Genomic DNA, 25,631 nt, shown 5'->3' with positions numbered 1-25,631 from the left:
TAAAATGGATTGGTATTGTATTGTTTCTTTTTTTTCCTCAACAGATTTTTTTTGTTGAAATTTGGGATGCTTTCCACAATAAAGTGAATGATGAGAGTAGTGCCAGCCGCATATATTTTTTATGTCTGCAAGTGTATTCATTTTGTTATTATAGGGGATTTTTTGTTTTAGTTTTTAAATTTTTTTACAGAGTTTTACCAGGTTCCACCCTTTTTTGCTGATGGTTCTAACTTCTTTTACATGTGCTGCATGCATGCTACACACACAGCCTTGGTTTATCACCTGATCTGAATGACTAGCACGCAGACCACCACTCAAGGTTTAGTGGAGGGAAGGGTTGAGTAAGAATACTGATCTGTATGGGATGTGAATCCGTGGACAGTCACTTCCGAGCCAGGTGCATCACCACTTGGGTTATGTTGCTGTTGTGCTGTGGTGTATACACATCAGTCTGTATGCTTTGACAACCTCCTTGAAACTCCTAGAAACTAAGATTGATACATTTGTTGGAAACCAAGCATGTTCTGTGTTTACAAGATTTATATATTTGTTAGAGGCTGGTATACACTGTGTATACTGTTCTTATTGGCATTCACAATACTGTGATGCATGATTATTGATTCCTTGGTTTGTTAGAGGGTGCACACTGGCCAGGTACCTGTGTCTGTACACCTATACAGTGTATACAAGATCAATACATTTGTTAAAAACTAAATATATATACTGTGTTCAAGTTTGATACCTTTGTTAGAAATTAAGTTTGTATAAAGTTTAACAAAATTGGTAAAGTGTTAGAAACAAGTATGTGCAGTGTTTACAAGATTGGTATATTGTTAGAAACACAAGGATGTGTACAATTGCTTTGTACAGTTAATACCAAAATCATTTGTATGACAAAAAGGTAACTGTTTATAAATCATTCAAATGACAAAACCTGTAACTTTTTATGAATCACTTAAATTACAAAAGGTCAGACTTAATCCTTTACTGTTGGGTAAGTTGCTTTTTCTCTCTCGCTTATGTAACTAACTGATTAAAGGGTTGAAAGAAATGATGGGGTTTTTGGTGTTTTTTTTGTTTTATTGAGAGTCTTGGAGAAGAGCTGTTGAATCAAGTATTCATTATTGAAAGCAAATATTTTAAAAAAGTGGGATGCTGTCTTTTTCAGTTCAGCCTATGCCTCGTGGAGATCACGTCCTGAATTTCTCAGACGTTGAAGACATGGTGAAGGATGAAGATTTGAAGTGAGTAGTTGGTGGTGGTGTGAATCTGTTTGGGTATGAATGCATCATCAGTTTACATAGTGGCGGCTGTGTTTGTAGAAGTCATCAGCCTTTACCTGATTTTTGTTTATTTTCTGTTTGTTTTAGTGTTGTTCTTATCATTGATAGTGGTGGTGGTGTTTGCTAATGAGTGTGTGTGTATGTGTGAGTGTAGGGGTTGTGCATGCTTGCCAAAGCAGAAACAGTTTAGAGTGTATAGTGCAATTATTTTTACATAGCTAGGCAGGTCTGTATCATGGATGCATATATGTTTTAAGCAGGTGGAAGTGAGTGACGTTTTTCAGTGTATTGTGTGTAATTTGCAGTTATGTCTGTTATAGATTGTTTTATGTTTTGTACATACACTGTTTTATGTTTTGTACATACACAACGCATTTGTGGTAACTTTTTCATTCCACTTCCTTCTCTTGTCATTAGAAAAAAAACCAAACTTGCACTTTGGTGTGTGTGGGAGAGGTGTGCATGTGTTGTTGACTGTTGCACTGTTTTGAAATAGTATTTTTAGCGAATTTGTTTCTAAAGTGTTTTTTATATTTCTGTACCTTGTTTGTGTCTTGTATTTTCATATGTACTTTGAGACGAAGGGTAAGCATTGAATAAATGCACATTATTATTGTTCTTATATTGCTTTTGTTGTTGATGTTCTTCTTCTTCTTATTATTATTATTTTGTATTGATGCAAGATACATCCTTATTTGTTAAACAGGGATCCCCCCAACGAACTCGTTGAACATGGTAAGTTCACACAGTTCTGCTTGCAGTTTCAAGATAGATTTTCCTCTTGTTCATTTGCAGTGTCTGACCACCTGATTTGAAGCTTTAGGATTTGTTGTGAAGAAGAGAGTGAAAAAAAACCGAAATAGAAAAAACCAGAAGCTAAACTCTAGTTCGTGGGTCAGTGTGTGTATGTGACTGTATGTGCGCATGTATGTTGCGTTCAGGGATGTTGTGTGTGTGTGTGTGTGTGTGTGTGTGTGTGTGTGTGTGTGTGTGTGTGATTTTAGTTGACAGTGTATCAGAGATTATATTTTATCTGTAAGATAAGAACTCATTTGTTTGATACTGTAAATGATAGTCATCTCAAATTATAGTCCACTCATCATTCCGATGCTTGTTTGCATGTTATGGCTCACAGTTTGCAAACTTTATGATGTGTGTGTGTGATGGGTGGGCAGAGCTGATGATGATGATAGTGTGTGGTGGGTGAGCAGAGCTGATAATGATGACAGTGTGTGTGTGTGGTGGGTGGGCAGAGCTGATAATGATGACAGTGTGTGTGTGTGGTGGGTGGGCAGAGCTGATAATGATGACAGTGTGTGTGTGTGGTGGGTGGGCAGAGCTGATAATGATGACAGTGTGTGTGCATGATGGGTGTGCAGAGCTCACCACGGCTGACCGACGCAACAAGCGAGACATCCGACACCTGGAGCAGGAGCTGCCCAAGTGGCAGGTGTTGGTGGAGACAGTCACAGGTGGGTGAACTGGACTCCGGTGATGGTTCTTCTTTTTCTATTTTTATTTAGTTTTTTGTTTTTTTGTTTCAAACTTACATACTGCAGAAGGACAGAATTGAACCCCTCTTCCTATGCCAAGCCCTGGTGCCAGTTGCATTGCTTGGTTCTAACTTTTTGACAGTTACACGTGACTAAATGCCTACGTTGACCGACTTACACCATTGGTCAGTTCCATACTACACACAGTTAGCAGCGGGTTATAACGATAATAGGCTCTTCTGTCTGACCAGTGGACCTGGCCCCTGGGCACATTACACATGAATTTAAGGCTGTATGGTCTTTAACTTGATTTACTTATCGTATCCCATTATGCCCTCTCACATGTTGGGCATCAATGAAAACCTGCTACTTTTGTCTGCTTTGGGCTAGTCTCTGAATGTGTGCTTTAGGGTCTTGAGTTTTCCTTTGTTCTGTGCCAAGTGTTTTTTGTTTTGCCAGTCTTTGAATGGTACCCCAGGTGTGCTTCAGGGTCTAGAGTTCTCTTCGGACTTGCCTGCACCAGGTGTTCTTTGGTTTTTCTCTGTTGCGTTTACCTTTGTGTGTCCCGTGAAGGGTTGTCTGGGTGACGTTACTGTACTGTCCTCTCCATGACTTGTTGTAAGACTGCCCTGCATAAATATGACTGTAATTGCGCCCAGTTTTATTGTCAAGGTTGTGTTTTTTCAGGCTGTATGGGAGCGATGTATACAGTATTTCGACCCTGATTTATCCTTCTGTGGTCAGCTGGGCAACATAGTTAACAATTTCAATTTCTCAAAGAGTCATTACTGGGTTTGGACAAATCCATATCAGGGTTCGTCATTAACATTTTTTTCACATGAGCGCCTGCGCTCTAGTTTCAGAATTTTGATGAGCGCAAACTGAAAACTAAGAGCGCACACTAAAAACATAGAGCAACAAGTCTCAAACATAAATTCATTTTCTCACCTTTAATTCTTGTTTACATCAATTCCTCTTCGATACTTGAGTTACTTAATCCATTCTCCTCACTCTCACTCTCACTTTCCGGCTTCTGAGTTTTCTGACGCTTTTGAAAGTTTGGCCTTCTCTTCCTTGGACCACACTTAGACCAGTGATGGATAGAAGGAAGAGGGTCAAAGTCGGAGACATCTGGAGACTGTAACTTCACCACCATGAGATCTGTGAGTGTGTCACTTCTCAGTCTTGATCGCCAGTCTGTCTTCACTCTTTTCATCAGACTGAATCCTCTTTCGCAGTCAGCTGAATGAGATGGTAGAGAGAGCAAAAAATCCATGACTTTGAGAATGTCAGTCATCTCTTCTCTTCTGCCTTGGAGAGATGACCAAGACAAAGACGCAGTAGACCCAACAGCCTTTCCTTTGGCATAGTTTTTTAGGTCGGTCCATTCATCTTCTGTGGCACCTCGTTCAATGTTAAGAATGTCTTCATAATCGTCCAAAATGTCTGACAGTTCTTCATTTCCAAAACTGTCCCACACATTCTGATTGTCATTCAGTGCTGGCCATAATGAAAAATCTGCAATTTTCATTGCAGCAAGAGTGGTTCCTTGCACATCTTCGAATCTAGTGTCAACATAATCCTGCAAGGACTGCAGAATGGCCTGCTTGTCATTTCGATATCCATCATTTTCTGCTGCTTGAGTAGCCGGTTGACCAAGGTTTTGTTTTTCTTCTCTGACACATGGACCATCGGATGTGGACAGCTTCACTAGTTTTGATTTGAGATTGTTTAATGCACTGTAGACCCCGGAAATGCCCCTCTTGCTCTCCTGCAGACTTTTGGAGCATTTGGCAAGACAAACAAACAGATCTCTCAAAAATGCAGTGGTAAGAGCAAATCGTGGCTCATTGATCATCCTCAGAAACCCTATGCCTTTGTTCTTCACGTCGCTGGCGATACGTTCTGTGCAATCAGGGTTGGTGATTTGCTCCAAGTGAGCCTTGATGGCAGGCATAGCTCTTGTCAGATTCACAAGAGCTCGGTCGACGTGAGAGACCCACCGTGTCCCCCCCACTCTTGTTGGCACCAGAAAGGGGATGTCAAGAGCTGCGGCTGCTCTTTCCAGCATCGCCCTGTTGGCAGAACTGTAATGGTAAAACTTGTAGAGGTTCAGCAAGAATTCGTCGACTCTTCTGTAGTAAGCAACTTGTTTGGTCATGTCCTTAAATGCTAACTCTAGCCTATGTGCAGTGCAGTGTACGACAACAAGCATGGGACGATCTTGTTTCAATCTGGTGGCTACACCAGAGTTGCAGCCCATCATTACGGCAGCGCCGTCACTACAAAATCCCACCAGTTTGTCTTTCCAGTGTTCGCCCACAACTTCAGTCATAGATTCGTTTATTGCCTCACAAATATGACTTGCATCAGCCTTGTCTACAAATTTCACACCACATAGGCAGACGTTGACTTCACCTTGATCACAAAACCTAACATGAATGATTTCCTGTTCATGTCTTGCTGAGTCTGTCGTTCCATCACACATTACACTTATGAACTCAGCATTTGCAATTTTGGACCCAACTTTCTTTTTTTCCACTTCAGCTATTGAACTGATGAACTCTTTACAATTTTTGTCCCTTCTGTACTGCGTTCCCACCCGAAGACCTTTTTTTTCATCAAGTTTATTCATTCTTTCAAATTCTGTGAAGGGAAGATTGCCCTTGGCAATGTGATGGGCATTGTGGAAAAGAATTTTCAACCTGCTTATTTCCTCTGCCTTCAAAGTGTCCAAAAGTTTTGAAGCTTCTGTAGGTGGAGCATTTCCTTCTGGTGTAAGTTCTTTGGCCTTGAGGTCAGCATCCCTTTTCTTAGTCGCCCATTTGTGTTTGTCTTGAGCTGCATGTCTGATAAGATTGAAATGCTTGAAACTGGTTGAACCTGCAAAGCAAACAAAACCTTAATTTAGAACAAAGATTTTGCACAAATTCTTATCCAGGAACAAAATCGTTTTCTGACTCCCATAGAAAGTTTGTGGCTTGATGATAACATTTGACTTTTTGTCTTAGATCTACATTTTTCACACTTCATTGCATCAAAGCATTGAGTAATGCAAATCTGATAGATTAAATTGTGACCATACCTCCATCTGGGTTTTTTCCGAGTGGGGCTCCACCCCATTTCTTGCAGATACTGCAATACATCGTTTGACTTTCGAAGATGAGCCAGTCAAATTCCTTCAACCAACTTTGCTGGAATATGTCTTTTTTCCGCTTAGACTTCGTATCGGGTGTATCCTTCGTATCTGCTTCTTCTTTTTCACTTTGATCAGCCGCCGGCTGACGGCCCCGATCCCCACCTCCACTTTCACGGGACCCGCTTTCACCTTTCTTCGTTACATCATCAGTAGGACCGTCTTCCTGCCCGTCCTCTTTCTTCTTCTTCTTTTCGCCATCCCCTTCACCGTCAGCCTTCCTTTTTGGGATCAAATATTTCAGCATTTTGATTTTGCACGGCCGCGAAATCGATTGTGTGCTCCACTTTTCTACTCTTCAAGTCTGAAGAGCGCTCTTTTGCATAGCCGAGGCTCCCCTGATTCACTAGGCCTACTTCCGGTTGAACTAACAAAACGTAAACAGACGGCTTTCAAACTTCGGTAAATGCAAAACGATCGCGCTTTTGACCCTTATTTGTGATGGACAATGGAATAACAATTTAGATACAGTAGTGTATGCTTATGTCTTTTCAAAATCAGGAGCGCAAACGCTCTGAGTCAAGGAATTTTCCAGAGCGCAATTTGTTTTTTCAGAGCGTTCCGCTCAGCGAACCCTGCATATACGCTACACGTTGTACGAATCCATATACGCTACATCTGCTGGGCAGATGCCTGACAGCAGTATAACCTAACACGCTTGTCAGGCCTTGCATGCATATGTATTTGTATACCTGTCAGAGTAGATTTCTTTTACAGAATTTTGCCAGAGGACAACACTTTTGTTGCCATTGGTTCTTTTTCAGTGTTCCAAGTGCATGCTGCACATGGGGCCTCAGTGTATCATCTCATTTGAAAGATTCGATTCTCAGTTTGATTTTTCAGTCAAACTTGGGAGAAAGGGCAAGAGTGGGATTTGAACCCAGACCTGATGTACACTGTATTGACAGATAAGTGTCTTAACCTTTCTGCCACCTTGCTGAAAGATAATGAATCTGCCTCATCATCTACACCATTTCAGTGGTGATGATCCCATAGTACGCAGCTATTTCCAGGCTTGTTTTCCACAGTGTCAGCGCTGGAAGTCCAAAGGGAACTATCGATGGAAGGTTGTCAGGAGGTGTAGGGAGATTTTGAGTTTGTTTCTCTCTCTTTTTCCCCCCCCCTCTTCCACATACACACCACACACACACCACACACCACACACACACACACACACACACACACACACACACACTCTGTCTCTGTCTCTCTCTCCCCGTTTATGGCATTGTCTTTTATGGTCTTATTTTTTCTTGCTGGTCCATTCTACAATTTTTCTTTAAATTTTTTTTCTCTTCTCCTTTTTCTGGACTTGATTATCGGGCAGTCTTACTTTGCTCCGTTCTTTTTTTGCACCAAGGACGTGAGTTTTGGTCACTGGCATTTTTTGGTTTTATGTATATCTTATTTTGAGAGCTGTATTTCTCCACTGCAATGGGAAGTCATTTACAGCTTAGTCTTTTGCGAAAGACACTGACTGTCAGTCTAGGAGGCTAGATTGCACCGGCTCTTAGTGCTGCAGCCTTGGGAGCTAGTTGGCCTTTGGGAACCATCCCAACTCCGACCATCCTAAAACCCTCGTGGCTTAGAGAGTGGGGATGTAACTTGGGCAAGACATTCTCCTCTATTATCAAATTCAATCCCAAATAGTTGGGACAGCAGTTGCCTCCTCTGCTGTTAAGTTTGTGTTCAGGTTATTTTATTTGTTTTGTTTTTTTTGATAATCTTCTGGCATAAATTTGATAGAATGGTCACTGACAGAGGCATGGTGCAGGTTTCTGTACACGAATGTGACTTGTGCTAAATTCTTTTTCCTTTCCCCCCCCTTTGTCTCATCATCAGCACTGTTTCAGTGGCATTACTCCCACAGTGCTCATTCTAAGTCCCTGTCACACAGCGACACCTGGGTTTGTCTGTCGCAGTCCCACCGGTAGCATTCAAAAGGGATTTATTGATGTTAGGTCACCAGGAGGTCACACACCAGAGGAGACCCTGCACTGCTGCTGACTCACTTTGGTGGTGGTCAGTAGTTCCTGTTGTGGTTCAACGTACAAAGGACACCACATACTAAGCCCCCTGCTGATGAGGAGACAGACTGAGCGAGCATTTCCCCAAGTGGTGGAGACTGCCACCACGTCCCTCAGATGACAGTCCCCCATGAATCCGCCGACACTGAAGACCTCGACAAGACTCATTCAAGCGTGAAGAGGAGGGGTATTGAAACTGTATTGAAACACCTTGAGAGCAGGGCATGAAAGGCCACATAATTTTGGACTTAAAAAAAAAAAAATATATATACTGATGATGAAGGAGGCTGACAATGATGCTGCTGCTGCTGCTGCTGCTGCAGAGATACATTTAGGTTTGGGACTATGTGTTAAGGCTGTCATTAAGATATTCTGGCGTCAGTCGGAGCCGGTCCCCAGAGATGCAGACACTTGCAGTGTTGGTCAGGAAATTTGACTTAGAGCAACACACCAAAAGACGCATCCATGAAGTGGATGATACTTGACTGTGTGGTCCCAGTCTTCCCATTTCTTTTTAAGCCCATAGCATACTCAACTGGGCACAAGCTGGCTGCAGGTTAAAAAACTGCACCTCTGCTGGGATTTGAACCTGTGTCTTCCCAGCTGTCACTCTGTGATGCTAACCACTTTGCCACGGAGCTGATTGACATTTATTTTTCAACTCTGATATAGCCCTGAGTGGTCAGCTGGGCAGTTAGCAATACTGACAATAATCATAGTAATAGTGTGATGATGTGGATGTGCAGGCATAAGTCCTCCAGACTTTGATGCCCAGACTCTGGCTGTATTGCGTGGACGTCTGGTCAGATACCTCATGAGATCTCGGGAGGTAATCCTTGTCAGTCATGTGTGTGTGTGTGTGTGTGTGTGTTGTGATGTGATGTGATGTGATGTGATGTGATGTTATAGCAGAGATGCCAACTGTTATGATTTAGCCGTATTTTGTTACGCTTAATCACAGCTTGTTCCAATGTTATGCCCAAGTCAGAATTGTTCCGATGTGTTCATTTTCAGCTACATGGCAAGGTCACATGCTTTCCTGTCATAACATTACCCAGACACTCCAGACCTATCGATCACCAGGCCAGAGCACTTGATCTCAAGTGATGATGCTCAGCGAATTGAGTGCGTGTTGACATTGAAAGAGCGTTGAGTGAACCAACCAGCTTAATCGTTTGCCCGATCAAGAGAGAACACGGCTAAATCAAGTTGTGTCTCGGTCAAACAGCGTCTGTGCTTGGTGGATTAAGCTATGGAGTGCAAGGAAGGAAGGAATGTTTGTTTGCCTTGTTGATAAAAATGTACGTTTGCTGATGTGGCTCGGAGTCCGAGCGTTCCAACCAAATTCAAAATGTTCCTACCAAATTTCCTGATTGTTCCCACAGACCTGACAGTGGTTGGCATCTGTGTGAGAGGGACGGCTGTGTGACAGTGGTTGGCATCTGTGTGAGAGGGACGGCTGTGTGAGAGGGACGGCTGTGTGAGAGGCTGTGTGAGAGGGACGGCTGTGTGAGAGGGATGGCTGTGTGAGAGGGATGGCTGTGTGAGAGGCTGTGTGAGAGGGACGGCTGTGTGAGAGGCTGTGTGAGAGGGACGGCTGTGTGAGAGGGACGGCTGTGTGAGAGGCTGTGTGAGAGGGATGGCTGTGTGAGAGGGACGGCTGTGTGAGAGGCTGTGTGAGAGGGATGGCTGTGTGAGAGGCTGTGTGAGAGGGATGGCTGTGTGAGAGGCTGTGTGAGAGGGACGGCTGTGTGAGAGGGATGGCTGTGTGAGAGGCTGTGTGAGAGGGATGGCTGTGTGAGAGGGATGGCTGTGTGAGAGGGACGGCTGTGTGAGAGGGACGGCTGTGTGAGAGGGACGGCTGTGTGAGAGGCTGTGTGAGAGGGACGGCTGTGTGAGAGGGATGGCTGTGTGAGAGGCTGTGTGAGAGGGATGGCTGTGTGAGAGGCTGTGTGAGAGGGATGGCTGTGTGAGAGGGATGGCTGTGTGAGAGGGATTGCTGTGTGAGAGGCTGTGTGAGAAGGACGGCTGTGTGAGAGGGATTGCTGTGTGAGAGGGACGGCTGTGTGAGAGGGATTGCTGTGTGAGAGGCTGTGTGAGAGGGACGGCTGTGTGAGAGGGACGGCTGTGTGAGAGGGATTGCTGTGTGAGAGGGTGTGTGAGAAGGATTGCTGTGTGAGAGGCTGTGTGAGAGGGACGGCTGTGTGAGAGGGATGGCTGTGTGAGAGGGACGGCTGTGTGAGAGGGACGGCTGTGTGAGAGGTTGTGTGAGAGGGATGGCTGTGTGAGAGGCTGTGTGAGAGGGACGGCTGTGTGAGAGGGACGGCTGTGTGAGAGGGATGGCTGTGTGAGAGGGATGGCTGTGTGAGAGGGATTGCTGTCTGAGAGGGATGGCTGTGTGAGAGGGATTGCTGTGTGAGAGGCTGTGTGAGAGGGATTGCTGTGTGAGAGGGATTGCTGTGTGAGAGGCTGTGTGAGAGGGATTGCTGTGTGAGAGGGACGGCTGTGTGAGAGGGATTGCTGTGTGAGAGGGATGGCTGTGTGAGAGGGACGGCTGTGTGAGAGGGATTGCTGTGTGAGAGGGACGGCTGTGTGAGAGGGATTGCTGTGTGAGAGGGACGGCTGTGTGAGAGGGATGGCTGTGTGAGAGGGACGGCTGTGTGAGAGGGATGGCTGTGTGAGAGGGATGGCTGTGTGAGAGGGATTGCTGTGTGAGAGGGATTGCTGTGTGAGAGGCTGTGTGAGAGGGATTGCTGTGTGAGAGGGATTGCTGTGTGAGAGGCTGTGTGAGAGGGATTGCTGTGTGAGAGGGACGGCTGTGTGAGAGGGATGGCTGTGTGAGAGGGATGGCTGTGTGAGAGGGACGGCTGTGTGAGAGGGATGGCTGTGTGAGAGGGATGGCTGTGTGAGAGGGACGGCTGTGTGAGAGGCTGTGTGAGAGGGACGGCTGTGTGAGAGGGACGGCTGTGTGAGAGGCACGGCTGTGTGAGAGGGATGGCTGTGTGAGAGGGATGGCTGTGTGAGAGGGACGGCTGTGTGAGAGGGATGGCTGTGTGAGAGGGATGGCTGTGTGAGAGGGATGGCTGTGTGAGAGGGACGGCTGTGTGAGAGGCTGTGTGAGAGGGACGGCTGTGTGAGAGGGATGGCTGTGTGAGAAGGACGGCTGTGTGAGAGGCTGTGTGAGAGGGACGGCTGTGTGAGAGGGATGGCTGTGTGAGAGGGACGGCTGTGTGAGAGGCTGTGTGAGGGTGCCTCATGGAGAGCTGTGGGGGAGAGAGGCACAGAGAGAATGACTATCATGATGATTGTGTCTGTGGCCTCTGTGTGTCACCTTTTGTGACGGGACGTTTTGATCCGTGCAACAGTTTGCGTGCACGTTTCTCTTTGCCTGTTTTTGTGAAGTGCCTAGAGCCCTGTTTAGTGATCAGGTGTTATATGAATCCACATTATTGTCATATTACCATTTTATGATTATGATGATTAATAATTATTATTAATGATATTGATAATGGTATTATTGTTTTTATTTTTATTTTAGCTATTCTTAAAATTGATATTGCAGTTGTCAGTATCCTCATTTTTGTTATATTATTTGCCCCTTCGTGGATAATGATGATAAAAATATTGATAATAATGAATAATTTTTATACAGGGCACAATCTTACGCATTGTAACTCAATCTGCTGTGCACATTCCACTCGCATAATACACGCTCAAACACCACACACATTTACAAAATGAATAGGTCTGCTTTGCCTGTTCCCATCTCACCTACACTTTGATCGTGCCAGCACCATCAGTGGCTACTTGAGATTTTCACACTTTGTTCTGTTTTGCCTTCTTGACATTCTTGTTCCGTCTGTTCAGCCTCTCTCTCTCTCTCTCTCTCTTCTCTCTCTCTCTCTCTCTCACACACACACACACACACATGCACACACAATCCAGTGAAGAAAGTGAGATTGCTTTTTACATACACATGCAGACAGAGCAGCTGAGCACCTAGCTGAGCTGGGAATAAGATACTGTGATCACCTGGTAAATGATAGGTCAATTGGGAATAGTAGAATCATGGAACAGGTGATTCAGGATCATGCTGCCACCCTCAGTGGCCACTGATATTCACACTTTGTTCTGTTTCACCTACTCAGCATTCCTGTTTCGCCTGTTCAGCTTCTCTCTCTCTCTCTCTCTCTCTCTCTCTCCCTCTCTCTCTTTGTGTTTCTATTTATCTTGCTGTCTTTCTCTTTCAGTCTCTATCTTCCTGTCTCTGCCTCTGACCGCCCTTCCTCCCCCCTTTCTTTTTCTTCATTTCTCTCATTCTCTCACTGTTTCTCCGCATCTTTTCCTCTGTTTCTGTCTGTCTGTCTGTCTGTCTGTCTCTCTCTCTCTCTCTCTCTGTCTCTCTCTCTCTCTCTCACACACATGCAGTCCAAACACACACACACATATACACACACACACACTCCAATGAAGAAATTGATTTTTTTAACACACATACAAACACACACACACACACACACACACACACACACACACACACACACACACACACACACACACACACCTACATACATACATGTATAGCAGCTGAATACGTAGGTGAATTGGGAATAAGTGAATCATGATCACCAATTTAGTGATAGGTGTGAATCAGGAAATAGGTGAATGGGGGGAATGTTATTTGGGATCACCAGTTTAATGATAGGTGAAATGAGGTTTTGGTAAATCAAGGTAACAGATTACTTCCAATTTAATGATAGGTGAGACAGAGTATCAGCGAATCAGGGTAACAGGTGATTCAGGATTACTTCCAATTTAATGATAAGTGAAACGGGCTATATGCAAATCAGGGTAACAGGTGATTCAGGATTACTTCCAATTTAATGATAGATGAAACAGTATAGGCAAATCAGGGTAACAGGTGATTCAGGATTACTTCCAATTTAATGATAGATGAAACAGGGTATCGGCAAATCGGGGTAACAGGTGATTTGAGATTACTTCCAGTTTAATGATAAGTGAAACAGGGTATAGGCAAATCAGGGGGAATAGGGGATTCTGGATCAGCACTTTAATGATAGGTAAAACACAGGGAACAGGTGAATTAGAATAACACCTTACAATACAATAGAAACGGCCCATCGTCCATTGATCCAGATCACAGTGGGCTGCACCATGAGGGAACAGAAAATCAATGTGGACCTTGGGTATAGGCAGATGAGGGAATAGGCGATCGTGTTCACCATTTTAATGATAGGTAAAACACAGGGAATAGGTGAATCTACCGTACAATACTGTAGAAATGGCCCATCGTCCATGATACCAGATCACCCTGGGCCGCACCACGAGGGAGCAGACGATAGACGTGGACCTGTCGCTGGAGGGCCCCGCCTGGAAGATCTCCCGCCGCCAGGGCGTCATCAAGCTGCGCAACAACGGGGACTTCTTCATCGCCAACGAGGGGAAGCGACCCATCACCGTGGACGGGAGGCCGGTCCTGGCTGGCTACAAGCAGAAGCTGGGCGACAACTCGGTTGTGGAGGTAGGCTGTGTCTTGTAGTATCTTGTCTTGACTTGTTTGTTCGGCCCCGTATCTTGTTCTTGTGTCTCAGTCTGGCTTGTTCCTGTTTAGTTGTGTTGATTGTCCCTGTGTTGTGTTGGCTTGTCCCTGTGTTGTGTTGGCTTGTCTTGCCCCTGTGTTGTGTTGGCTTGTCCCTGTGTTGTGTTGGCTTGTCTTACCCCTGTGTTGTGTTGGCTTGTCCCTGTGTTGTGTTGGCTTGTCCCTGTGTTGTGTTGGCTTGTCTTGCCCCTGTGTTGTGTTGGCTTGTCTTGCCCCTGTGTTGTGTTGATTGTCCCTGTGTTGTGTTGGCTTGTCCCTGTGTTGTGTTGGCTTGTCTTGCCCCTGTGTTGTGTTGGCTTGTCCCTGTGTTGTGTTGGCTGTCTTGCCCCTGTGTTGTGTTGGCTTGTCTTGCCCCTGTGTTGTGTTGGCTTGTCTTGCCTTGGCTTGTCTTGCCCCTGTGTTGTGTTGGCTTGTCTTACCCCTGTGTTGTGTTGGCTTGTCTTGCCTTGGCTTGTCTTGCCCCTGTGTTGTGTTGGCTTGTCTTGTCCCTGTGTTGTGTTGGCTTGTCCCTGTGTTGTGTTGGCTTGTCTTGCCCCTGTGTTGTGTTGGCTTGTCCCTGTGTTGTGTTGGCTTGTCTTGCCCCTGTGTTGTGTTGGCTTGTCCCTGTGTTGTGTTGGCTTGTCTTGCCCCTGTGTTGTGTTGGCTTGTCTTGCCCCTGTGTTGTGTTGGCTTGTCTTGCCCCTGTGTTGTGTTGGCTTGTCTTGCCCCTGTGTTGTGTTGGCTTGTCTTGTCCCTGTGTTGTGTTGGCTTGTCCCTGTGTTGTGTTGGCTTGTCTTACCCCTGTGTTGTGTTGGCTTGTCCCTGTGTTGTGTTGGCTTGTCTTGCCCCTGTGTTGTGTTGGCTTGTCTTGTCCCTGTGTTGTGTTGGCTTGTCTTGTTCCTGTGTTGTGTTGGCTTGTCTTGTCCCTGTGTTGTGTTGGCTTGTCTTGTCCCTGTGTTGGCTTGTCTTGTCCCTGTGTTGTGTTGGCTGTCTTGTCCCTGTGTTGGCTTGTGTTGTCCCTGTGTTGTGTTGGCTGTCTTGCCCCTGTGTTGTGTTGTCTTGCCCCTGTGTTGTGTTGGCTTGTCCCTGTGTTGTGTTGGCTTGTCCCTGTGTTGTGTTGGCTTGTCCCTGTGTTGTGTTGGCTTGTCCCTGTGTTGGCTTGTCCCTGTGTTGTGTTGGCTTGTCCCTGTGTTGTGTTGGCTTGTCCCTGTGTTGTGTTGGCTTGTCCCTGTGTTGTGTTGGCTGTCTTGTCCCTGTGTTGTGTTGGCTTGTCTTGCCCCTGTCTTGTCTTGCCTGTAATTTGTCTTTCTTGCCCTCCATTTGAAGTGATGGCCTAGAGGTAATGTGTCCGCCTAGGAAGCGAGAGAATCTGAGCGCGGTGGTTCGAATCACGGCTCACCCGCTGATATTTTCTCCCCCTCCACTAGACCTTGAGTGGTAGTCTGGACGCTAGTCATTCGGATGATATGATAAACCGAGGTCCCGTGTGCGGCATGCACTTCGCGCACGTAAAAGAACTCATGGCAACAAAAAGGTTGTTCCTGGCAAAATTCTGTAGAAAAATCCACTTCGATAGGAAAAACAAATAAAATTGCACGCAGGAAAAAAAAACCCAAAAAATGGGTGGTGCTGTTGTGTAGTGAAGCGCTCTCCCTGGGGAGAACAGCCCGAATTTCACACAGAGAAACCTGTTTTGATAAAAAGAAATACAAATACAAATGTTGTGTTACCTTGCCCCCTCCTGTCTTACTTGCCCCTTATCTTTCCTTGTTCGCCCCTTTCTTTTCTTGCTTCCCCTCCAGATCTCCCCTTTTATATATATATATATAAAATCTTGCTTGCCTCCGACATTGTCTTACCTTGTTCCCTATCTTGCTTGTGCCTAATCTTGTCTTGCCTGTAGCTTGTATTGCATGCCCCTGTCTTGTCTTGCCTGTAGCTTGTATTGCATGCCCCTTGTCTTGTATTGCCTGTAGCTTGTATTGCACGCCCCTTGTCTTGTATTGCCTGTAGCTTGTATTGCACGCCCCTGTCTTGTCTTGCCTGTAGCTTGTATTGCACGCCCCTTGTCTTGTATTGCCTGTAGCTTGTATTGCACAGCCCCTGTCTTGTCTTGCCTGTAGCTTGTATTGCACGCCCCTTGTCTTGTATTGCCTGTAGCTTGTATTGCACGCCCCTGTCTTGTATTGCCTGTAGCTTGTATTGCATGCCCCTTGTCTTGTATTGCCTGTAGCTTGTATTGCACGCCCCTTGTCTTGTATTGCCTGTAGCTTGTATTGCACGACCCTGTCTTGTATTGCCTGTAGCTTGTATTGCATGCCCCTTGTCTTGTATTGCCTGTAGCTTGTATTGCATGCCCCTTGTCTTGTATTGCCTGTAGCTTGTACTGCACGACCCTGTCTTGTCTTGTCTGTAGCTTGTATTGCACGACCCTGTCTTGTATTGCCTGTAGCTTGTATTGCACGACCCTTGTCTTGTATTGCCTGTAGCTTGTACTGCACGACCCTGTCTTGTCTTGCCTGTAGCTTGTATTGCACGCCCCTGTCTTGTATTGCCTGTAGCTTGTATTGCACGCCCCTGTCTTGTCTTGCCTGTAGCTTGTATTGCACGCCCCTGTCTTGTCTTGCCTGTAGCTTGTATTGCACGCCCCTGTCTTGTATTGCACGCCCCTGTCTTGTCTTGCCTGTAGCTTGTATTGCATGCCCCTTGTCTTGTATTGCCTGTAGCTTGTATTGCACGCCCCTGTCTTGTCTTGCATGCCCCTGTCTTGTCTTGTCTGTAGCTTGTATTGCATGTCTTGTCTTGCCTGTAGCTTGTGTTGCATGCCCCTGTCTTGTCTTGCCTCTGTCTCGTCTTGCCCTAATCTTATCTTGCTCCTGTCATGTCTTTCCCAGTCTAGTCTCGCTTGCCCCCTGTCATGTCTTGCTTGCCCCGTCATGTCTTGCTTGCCCCCCCGTCATGTCTTGCTTGCCCCCTGTCATGTCTTGCTTGCCCCCCTGTCATGTCTCCCCCCTCCCCCTCCCCCCCTCATGTGGGAGCTCTTTCAGTATGGATGGTAAAACCCTTTTCTGGCTGGACTTGACATTTTGGCATTGTAAATATAGTGTGTTCTTTGCGCCTAGCCCTTGGCCATGTGATGTGTGTGCCCTCAGGTATTTTCTAGTTTAGTAGACCTGATGTCCTTTTTTTTTTTTTTTGGTCTGATTCTGAGATCGATAATGACTGTGTATTCAGTCCTGATACAGCCCTCTGTGATTGGTTTGGCTATAAAGAAACATTTGTGTGTGTGTGTTTGTGTGTGTGTGCACACGCTTGTTATTTAAGATGGTGTTCTTGATGCATGTACGTTTATGTTTAGAAACCTTCTGTTGTAAAAAACATAGGCTCCTTCCTTGGGAAGCATAAGTGTCAGTGTCAGTATTCTAATTCACCAGCAGTCGGAATTCTGACTTGGTCACCATTAATGTTTTAGTTTGGCGATGCAAGTGTGTTGACTTCTGTATAGAAAATGTGTGTGTGTGTGTGTGTACACTGAACTTTGATGATTTCCTTTCACATTACAGGAACGACGTTTATCAGTGGACTTGATAAATATTTAGTATGGAACATTACTCTTTTGCATATATTTTTTACTTTAAAAATGATTATTTTGCTGAAGTTCTCCAGTGAGTAATACTTGTATGCACCACAATTCATTTCCATATACCCATATCTTTGATTAAAAAACAAACAAACTTGGTTCCTCACAGGATGTAGCATAATAGGATCCCATAGGATGCAGCATAATTCATTTGCATACACTTCTGTGTTGACAAAGAATGGTTTGGCTTCTCAGAATACTTAGAATGTATCATAATTCATTTGCATATCATAAAAGTTTTCTCAAGAAGGTAATACTTAAAAAATAATGTTAAAAATTATTTTGGTTGTCCAGATCTCCTGCCTACGGTTCATCTTCCTGATCAATCATGACCTTATCAACTCCATCCGCGCCGAGAACCTGAAACAGGGGGCTCCTACAGCAGTTTCCTGATTAGTCTGTGCCAGTGTGTGTGTGTGTGTGTGTGTGTGTGTGTGTGTGTGTGCATCTGCATGCATATGTTTGCCTGTGTGTATATAAGACAAGACAGGTAAGCGAGAAAGTGAGTGTAGGATGGGGGATGTGTTCAAGGAAGAGAGAAAAGAGAAAAAAAAGTTTTGTAGTACAAACATGTTAATTTTTCACAATGTTATGTATGTCTTAAAAAAAAAAAAAACAACAAAAAAAAACACATCAAAATATGCAAATGTATGTATAAACATCTAACCTTTTGGACATTAAAAGTTTTTTTTTCTGTTTTGCTGTCATTTATAATGTCTGTATGTATTCCTTTGATGTGTGAATTCCTTTGGATGGATTAGCACTTTTCTTGTGTCGGCACTAAATGTAATGAATGGCCCTAGATAGTGAACTTGGACATGGACATACAAATGTCTGGAGTTTCATCGGTTTTTTTTATGTTCCTCTGTTTCTGCTCACTGTTACTTTGTATTTGTATTCTCTTTTTTTGTCACAACAGATCTCTCTGTGTGAAATTTGGGCTGCTCTCCTCAGGGAGAGCGCGTCGCTTTACTGAGGACACCCTTTTTCTTTTTTTTAAAATAATTTTTTCCTGCATGTTGTTTTATTCGATTTTCCTATTGAAGTGGATTTTTCTACATAATTTTGCCAGGAACAACCATTTTGTTGCCGTGGGTTCTTTTACGTGCGTTAAGTGCATGCTGCACACAGGACCTTGGTTTATCGTCTCATCTGAATGACTAGCATCCAAACCACCACTCAAGGTCTAGTGGAGTGGGAGAAAATATCGGCAGCTGAGCTGAGATTCGAACCAGCATGCTCAGATTATCTCGCTTCCAAGGCAGACGCGTTACCTCTAGGCCACGACACCACATGTCTTGCTTAATCATTATGCTCATCTGTTTTGCACTTACCCAGCAGCTCTAAATGCATTGAAACAATTCATGAAGCATGAGTAAGTAAAATGTAAACAAACTAAAATCACTCACAATTCAAGTTTCCCCCGCCCCCCTTCTCTCTCTCTCTGTCTCTCTCTGTCTCTCTGTCTCTCTCTCTCTCTCTCACACACACACACAAGTCTGTTACTGTACAGCTGAGAGAGACAGAAGCTCACAAGAGGTGGACGCAAAACGTTATGAACAGCTTTATTTCTGCAAATCAAATAGACAAGATATTAATTTACAAACACAAAATCTTCTCCATCAATGTTCAAACAAGATCTGTTGATGAGACTATGTACAAATTGCAAGCACACGCATCTATAATAATAACAGAACTCATTGTTTGAAACACGCAGTCACACAGGTATGCAAAATCTGCCATCAAGTTGCGAGAATAAATTCACACACAAAAGCACAAAATATATATGTTCATTATAACTTATGTGAATCTGTTTCACAGTAAATGTGATCGCCACATTTTTACATGAAGATCTGGACATGGCTGTTGTTTAGAAATATGCACACCTTTTACATGAAAATTGCATGTCCATTTTAAAACACATTTTTTACTCTGAATCCTGAATGAATCAAAAATGAAGCAATTGGAAACAATGACATGGTGATGGGTGGGTGACGGATGATGAATGATTTCTTTGTACTGTGAAAACAGATCCACACCAACGTTTATTTTAGCATCCAAACTGAGCTGCAGGATCAAACGGTGTTTGAAATCTGCTTTTCTTCCAAACACAAGTAGATTCTTCCTGCATCTTGGCACAGTATACGATTACAGTTTGTATGTTTGAGCATCCTAAAAGAATCAGAAGGAGCTGGGCAATTTTAACAAAGTAAATAACATAAGTTAATACACTGTTCTATATAAAACTAATGTTAAACCACATATTGTTTTCTGTTGCCTGTTACAAACTTGTAACTAACAAATCAACATTTCTCTGCCAGATAAAAGCAGAAAGGTCAATGATATCAATGATTAGTAGAATGTAATTGTATTCATCCAGTCACCAGGACTAGCTCTATAGATTTGTCACATTCATGTGTGTCGACACGACAGCAACATACATTACATAGCTTGCTTTTTTTTCTTTCTTTTTTTTAAGTCAAGATGAAACATTGAAAAAAACAACTACCTATTACATTTTAAAGCAGTAATACATTCACTGGATTGAACATACAAACAAAAACACAAGAGAATGACCTATCTTAAAGCAGTAAGTTATAAGCATAAATTGAACCGGTCAACTGAAATACAGTAACAAATTTGCTTTTAGCTATTCTCAGTGCAGAGAAAAACTGAAAAGAAATGACCATGTGGAGTGGGCAGTGAAGTTTGTATTTTGAGGAGAGACCACTTTCCACATTTGTGTGCCCAAACAAGAGAGTGTATGGTCTGTGAAGTGGGTAAATAAAGTGCTCATCATTCAAGTACACTGACATACACCCCTTCCAGTCTGGCAAGATACAATGAAGAAAGGTTGAAGTTAAAGCTGCTGGTTCCAGGTAACGGTCCAAGGGTTGTGTGCGTTGTGACGAGAACACAGCAGCAGAGAACACGGTACACGTTGACGGCCAAGCACACCAGGTCACCACCTCCCTTGAGCAAGCAAAGCAACAAGCATGCTCTGGCACACCAAGGATTCACCTCCCAGTCTCGACAAGCTTTCTCTCTGGTGTGTCTGCAGTTCTCTTCTAACACATATACACACCTTACTAAAGCTGTGAAGAGATAGAGAAAGAGAGTAAAAAAAAAAGGAGAAAAAAAAAGTCACCGGACATTTTGCCTTGTAACACAGTAGCCAACATCAAGTCCGACTGATGTTTCTGACAGGAGTTTTTAACCCATAGTCCTCAAAACAGATGAACATTGAAAAAAATTGAAATGAAATTGAAACAATTTAGGTTGAACTCTTTTCCTTGAAATAAAGGAACATGGAAAGATTGACAATAAAAATGAAAAAAAAATTCTTGCTTTGATAAAAATGCAGAATGTTCAATTTTAAACTGAGAACTACTTTTGTTATTCTGTGTGTAAATTGGGTGAGCTGAAAAAGTGTTTCCCTGCATTTTCTATTTCCTAAAGGAATGTTATGTTGTATGACTAACACTCTGAGGTATGCAGCCAATATTGGGGAGTTTTGCTTTTAATCAGAGGAACATAAAAGCAGGTTACGATGAATACAACCTGTTGACACGTTTTCTACCTTTACAGGGTTAAAAATGACCAAGAACTTAAAACACACACACACCCCACCCCCCCAAAAAAAACAAAAACAAAAGAAACAAAACAAAACAAAGTTGATGAGGGTCAGTTCGGGTCCCTGATTTGATTCAAATTTCAAATGTTGTGGTGAAAATAATGTACAGCCTGACACACTTAGAATATAAAAATGAACCAACCAACCTACATCTATTCAGTGATACCACACACTGTTTTTAACACTGAACATTACCAGACATACAACAAAAGAAACACGGAGGAAAAAAAAAAGAGATGTGAAACTTACATTGCAATCGAAGTTGTGATGTTCAAACACACTGAAAGTAGGGGTTTGTTCTCTCTCATTTCTTGTAAATTTCTGAATATGAGTAAAAATCACTGGTCACTAGCACTGACACTGACACCCAAATTTGGGCCAGGCAATGTATTTTTCTGAAGGAAATGTTTGGGTCAGTCTTCATACTGGTTTTCACCTTATAACAGTATTACAAATAACAACTTTGTGACATTTTTCTCACTAGCTTTCAGAATATGTTGTGTATGCACTATAAAAGTGATGAAGCTTCTTTCCCTTATATGTGCGTGCGTGTGTGTGTGTGTGTGTGTGTGTGTGTGTGTGTGCTGGACTGCATTTTGATCAAGCTCAAATTGGCCACACTGATGTATCTGGTTCTGAAACAAAAATTTTTCCAGTTCCATTGCTTACACGAAGAAACTAAAAGCTGACTGAAATTTCAAAGCGATCATCCTTTGGACAATCAAAACTCCTTTTTTTTTCACCATCCTTACTAATCCTGTCAATCTGCTAAAAAACAAAAACAAACAAATACCCCCCCCCCCCAACCCCACCAAACAAACCCAGAAACAAAAAAAACTTTTTATTTTATTTTATTATTATTTTTTTATATATAGTTTCACAAAGCAATATTCACCAGGAATCCACTTATTTTAATGTGATAATTAGGTACATCATGTTGTTTTATCTCTGCGAAAGCTTTTCCTTTTTTTTTTTTTTTTTTTTTTAAATGCTGGCAGACATGTACCAATGAAACCATAAAAAAAAAAAAAAAAAAAAATCTAGCTCCTTTCTGCAGAGGTGATCATGCAATGATTGACAAGGTCAAACCTAAAGAAAACAACCAATCATAATTTCTCACTGTCACCAGTTATCAGTGATGTTACGATGAATTCTAAAGACTAAAGCAAACAGTGTAGTACCAAACAGTCTGAACACATTGTACCCAACAAACACATTGACATGATATTAGACGAACACATAAAACACAATAAACAGCATTTCTAAAAGAAACTGTTCATTTCTTTACACTACATAAAGTATCCTGTGCACAAACACGTATGACAGGATCATCAGTTCTGTCCAGATTACAGCTCAAGTTACCTTGTATCAAGGTTACAGCTTAATTTATTCACCATCTATCAAGATTACAGCTTTAAGTTATTTACCAAGTCTGACACCAGCAGACTAATCATAATTCCAGACGTACAAACTCAATACTTACATAGGCATGCATTCTCTTTCTTATATTAAACAAAAACAAAAAAACAACAAAAAACAAACAAACAAACAAACAAAAAAACCCCATATTTTCTAAGAGCAAACATGAACTTAAACTGTCTGGCCACAACTGTATGTGCACAGCAACAGTGTTCATGTCCTCAACACTCACTAGAACGGTCAATGATATATGTCGAGTAGAAAGACCTGAAAGACATGACTTGCGTAGTTAAAAAATGCATGATGTTCAATACTATACTCTCAATAAAATGCATGGCATTCAATAAACTCGAATACAATGCAAGATGTTCCATACACCCAAATTAATACTCCCAACACCACAAAGATGATGACACAGAAAAAGAAGTTAGGAAAATATAACACTGGTGACAGAAGTAACAAGGTTAAAAGGTCAGAGGTCCCATACAGCCACTGCAGAAGTGAATTCATAGCCACTGTGTCCAGGGCTGGGCATAGGAAGGTGGGGCACAATTCTCTCCCCTTCCACCATTTAAAAAAAAAAAAAAATCCTCCCCAGCCAGTCACCTGTCCATTTACATGTGGGTGGAGTGAGGAAAATGAGAGAGAAGTGTTTCTCAAGGACACAGAGAAGTGTTTCGCAAGGACATTGATGAGTGTTTCTCAAGGACACAACACCTGTCAGAGAGAAGAGTTTCTCAAGGACATTGATGAGTGTTTCTCAAGGACACAACACCTGTCAGAGAGAAGTGTTTCTCAAGGACACAGAGAAGTGTTTCTCAAGGACACAACACCTGTCAGAGAGAAGAGTTTCTCAAGGACACAGAGAAGTGTTTCTCAAGGACACAGAGAAGTGTTTATCAAGGAAACAACACCTGTCACAGAGAAGTGTTTCTCAAGGACACTGAGAAGTGTTTCTCAAGGACACAACACCTGTCAGAGAGAAGAGTTTCTCAAGGACACAGAGAAGTGTTTCTCAAGGACACAACACCTGTCAGAGAGAAGTGTTTCTCAAGGACACAACACCTGTCAGAGAGAAGTGTTTCTCAAGGACACAGAGAAGTGTTTCTCAAGGACACAGAGAAGTGTTTCTCAAGGACACAACACCTGTCAGAGAGAAGTGTTTCTCAAGGACACAACACATGTCAGAGAGAAGTGTTTCTCAAGGACACAGAGAAGTGTTTCTCAAGGACACAACATCTGTCAGAGAGAAGTGTTTCTCAAGGACACAACACCTTGCTGACATGAGACCTCAGACTGATCAACAGTGAAAAGTGGATCAGAAGTTCCACACCTAAAGTGATACTGCCATGGTGCCTCCTACGGCAGTGACCAGAGTAGTTACATCCGTCCTATATCCACTACCCAAAAAACATGGACATCAAAGCGATGAAACGAGAAGTGATGCAAGGTGGCAAGTCAAAACAAGAACAGAAACAAGATGGAGAGAATCTACTGGTATTTCTGCCTTTGTGGGCTGCAGATCCCATGTTCACTGATGCACGAGTGGGATTTGAAGTGCCAGGTCATAATCACTCCTGTATTTTCTGAGGGAAAGTGAAAACTGGATACGTCCTTGCTTCCATAACCCACTGAACGCCGACATGCATTACGGGATCTTTAACATGCAAATTTGATCTTCTACACACTAAGAGGGTTCAGGTGCAAGCAGTTTGGCACATGTGTTGATCTGGGCGATCAGAAAAATCTCGACCTTTAATACAGCAGGCACCGTGACCCACACTGGAATCAGGACCCTCAGACTGAAAGTCCAACGCTTTAACCACTCGGCTGCTGCACCTGTTGGAGAGAACCCTGACCACCAACCCTCCCCTACCAAGACTCCAGCCTAAATACCACCATCACTACCACCACCACATAGAGATAAAGACAACATGCACACAGAACAAAGGAGCATCAATGCTCCATACAATGTGGATCATCTTCAGAACATCATAATAAGGACATCCATTCTGTTGATTTGTAAATTTCCTTGGGCAAACATTAATAAAGTTTTCTGGACACCATTGCACATCTTGGATACTCTAAACAAACTTTTCCTTTAAAAAAAAGTTTAACAAACTGTTCCCTGCCAGTTGTAAACATGGCTGAAATGATGCACATAAACAAAAAAACAACAACCAAAAAAACAAACAAACACTAACAGCAAAACAACAACAAAAATTTCTGTCAGAAATTACCTTAAAGTTGGGGAAATAGGGGTCACATTATGAAATATCAGTGACATTTTGAGTACATGTGGCATTATGTGTACCAAACAACTGTTGCCCAATGTTTTGAGATGAGGACAGGTGGAATACTTTGACATTAAAACAGCTTGAGGTATAAGACAATTTCAGATTAATAGATAAACAAACACAAAATTTAACTTTTAATCAATAAAGTAAGTCAGTCTTTTTTCTTTTTTTCTTTTTTTGCTGAAGTGTTGGCAAAAGCTTTTCCATTGTTGGGAGGAGGTGTATTGTAAGACCCTGAACAACTCCTTTTGTACATCTGATTGTATGTACATGCAAAAAGGGAAGGTTATTCCTGTTGGTCGTATCATCTGATCATCGTCAAGTGCTCTTGTGAGGTTTCTTTGTGGCGCCACAATGATAGTTGTTTCTGGCAACAGCACGATGAAAACCACGTTCAGGATGGGCAGTAGTTTTGTTCCTCTCTTTTAACACACTTGTGGAAACAATGTGGCTCACCTGGGCACGGACACCAACTGTGTATATAGCTATCATCATCTGGTCAACATGAGCACACTGTCAACTGTAATATAAATATACACATAAACTTGTGTCGCTGAAAGAAAAGAGTGGAAAAAGAAAACTTCTGGAAGCGATGTGAAAAGAAAACTTCTGAAAACGATGTATGTATGGATGGAGACAGGAGTATTGGGTGACTTCCAGTGACACATTGTAACAGTGACACATTGTAACAGTATCATTATGATGGGGTTGCTGCACAACACTTCAGATACATCCCATTCATTATTCGTCACGGAACTACATGAGTTGTACCATTTATATACACATGCTGGTATTGATCCCTATTCAATGTTTAATAACCTGTACTTGGTGCTATCTGACAAGACAATGACATGACAGGGACCGATCAAGACCCACGGGCTCACTTCATTATAAATGTACACTGTATTAACCGTTACCTGACAAAACTTCCACTTTACAGCTTAACACATAAGTTCATAATGCTTCAACAAACTCACTAACTCTTTAGGAATACATAACAAGAAACTGAAATCTAGAGAAAAGTTGCAATTGAAATCTAGAGA

The 25,631-nt window shown here is 43.0% G+C and overlaps 2 protein-coding genes across 2 annotated transcripts in view; one reads left to right on the top strand and one right to left on the bottom strand.

Annotated features, from left to right (window-relative positions):
- LOC143290842 (microspherule protein 1-like) overlaps positions 1 to 17,939 on the top strand; it is a 32,709-nt gene extending 14,770 nt beyond the window's left edge. The window contains exons 8-13 of the mRNA XM_076600385.1: positions 1,169 to 1,244; positions 1,990 to 2,018; positions 2,663 to 2,755; positions 8,746 to 8,828; positions 13,326 to 13,541; positions 17,533 to 17,939. Of these exons, the coding sequence (XP_076456500.1) occupies positions 1,169 to 1,244; positions 1,990 to 2,018; positions 2,663 to 2,755; positions 8,746 to 8,828; positions 13,326 to 13,541; positions 17,533 to 17,631 (596 nt within the window). The 3' untranslated portion in view covers positions 17,632 to 17,939. The remainder of the gene's footprint in view (positions 1 to 1,168; positions 1,245 to 1,989; positions 2,019 to 2,662; positions 2,756 to 8,745; positions 8,829 to 13,325; positions 13,542 to 17,532) is intronic.
- Positions 17,940 to 18,787: 848 nt separating this feature from the next.
- LOC143296284 (kalirin-like) overlaps positions 18,788 to 25,631 on the bottom strand; it is a 450,295-nt gene continuing 443,451 nt past the window's right edge. Inside the window, exon 37 of the mRNA XM_076608165.1 lies at positions 18,788 to 25,631. This exon is cut by the window's right edge and continues 3,361 nt beyond it. The gene's annotated coding sequence lies outside the window, so the exon portion shown is untranslated.

The sequence above is a fragment of the Babylonia areolata genome, chromosome 1 (assembly GCF_041734735.1).
Source record: "Babylonia areolata isolate BAREFJ2019XMU chromosome 1, ASM4173473v1, whole genome shotgun sequence".
NCBI lineage: Eukaryota > Metazoa > Mollusca > Gastropoda > Neogastropoda > Buccinidae > Babylonia > Babylonia areolata.
The sequence above is the reverse complement of the archived record's forward strand: the minus strand, read 5'-3'. Positions and strand labels throughout refer to the sequence as shown.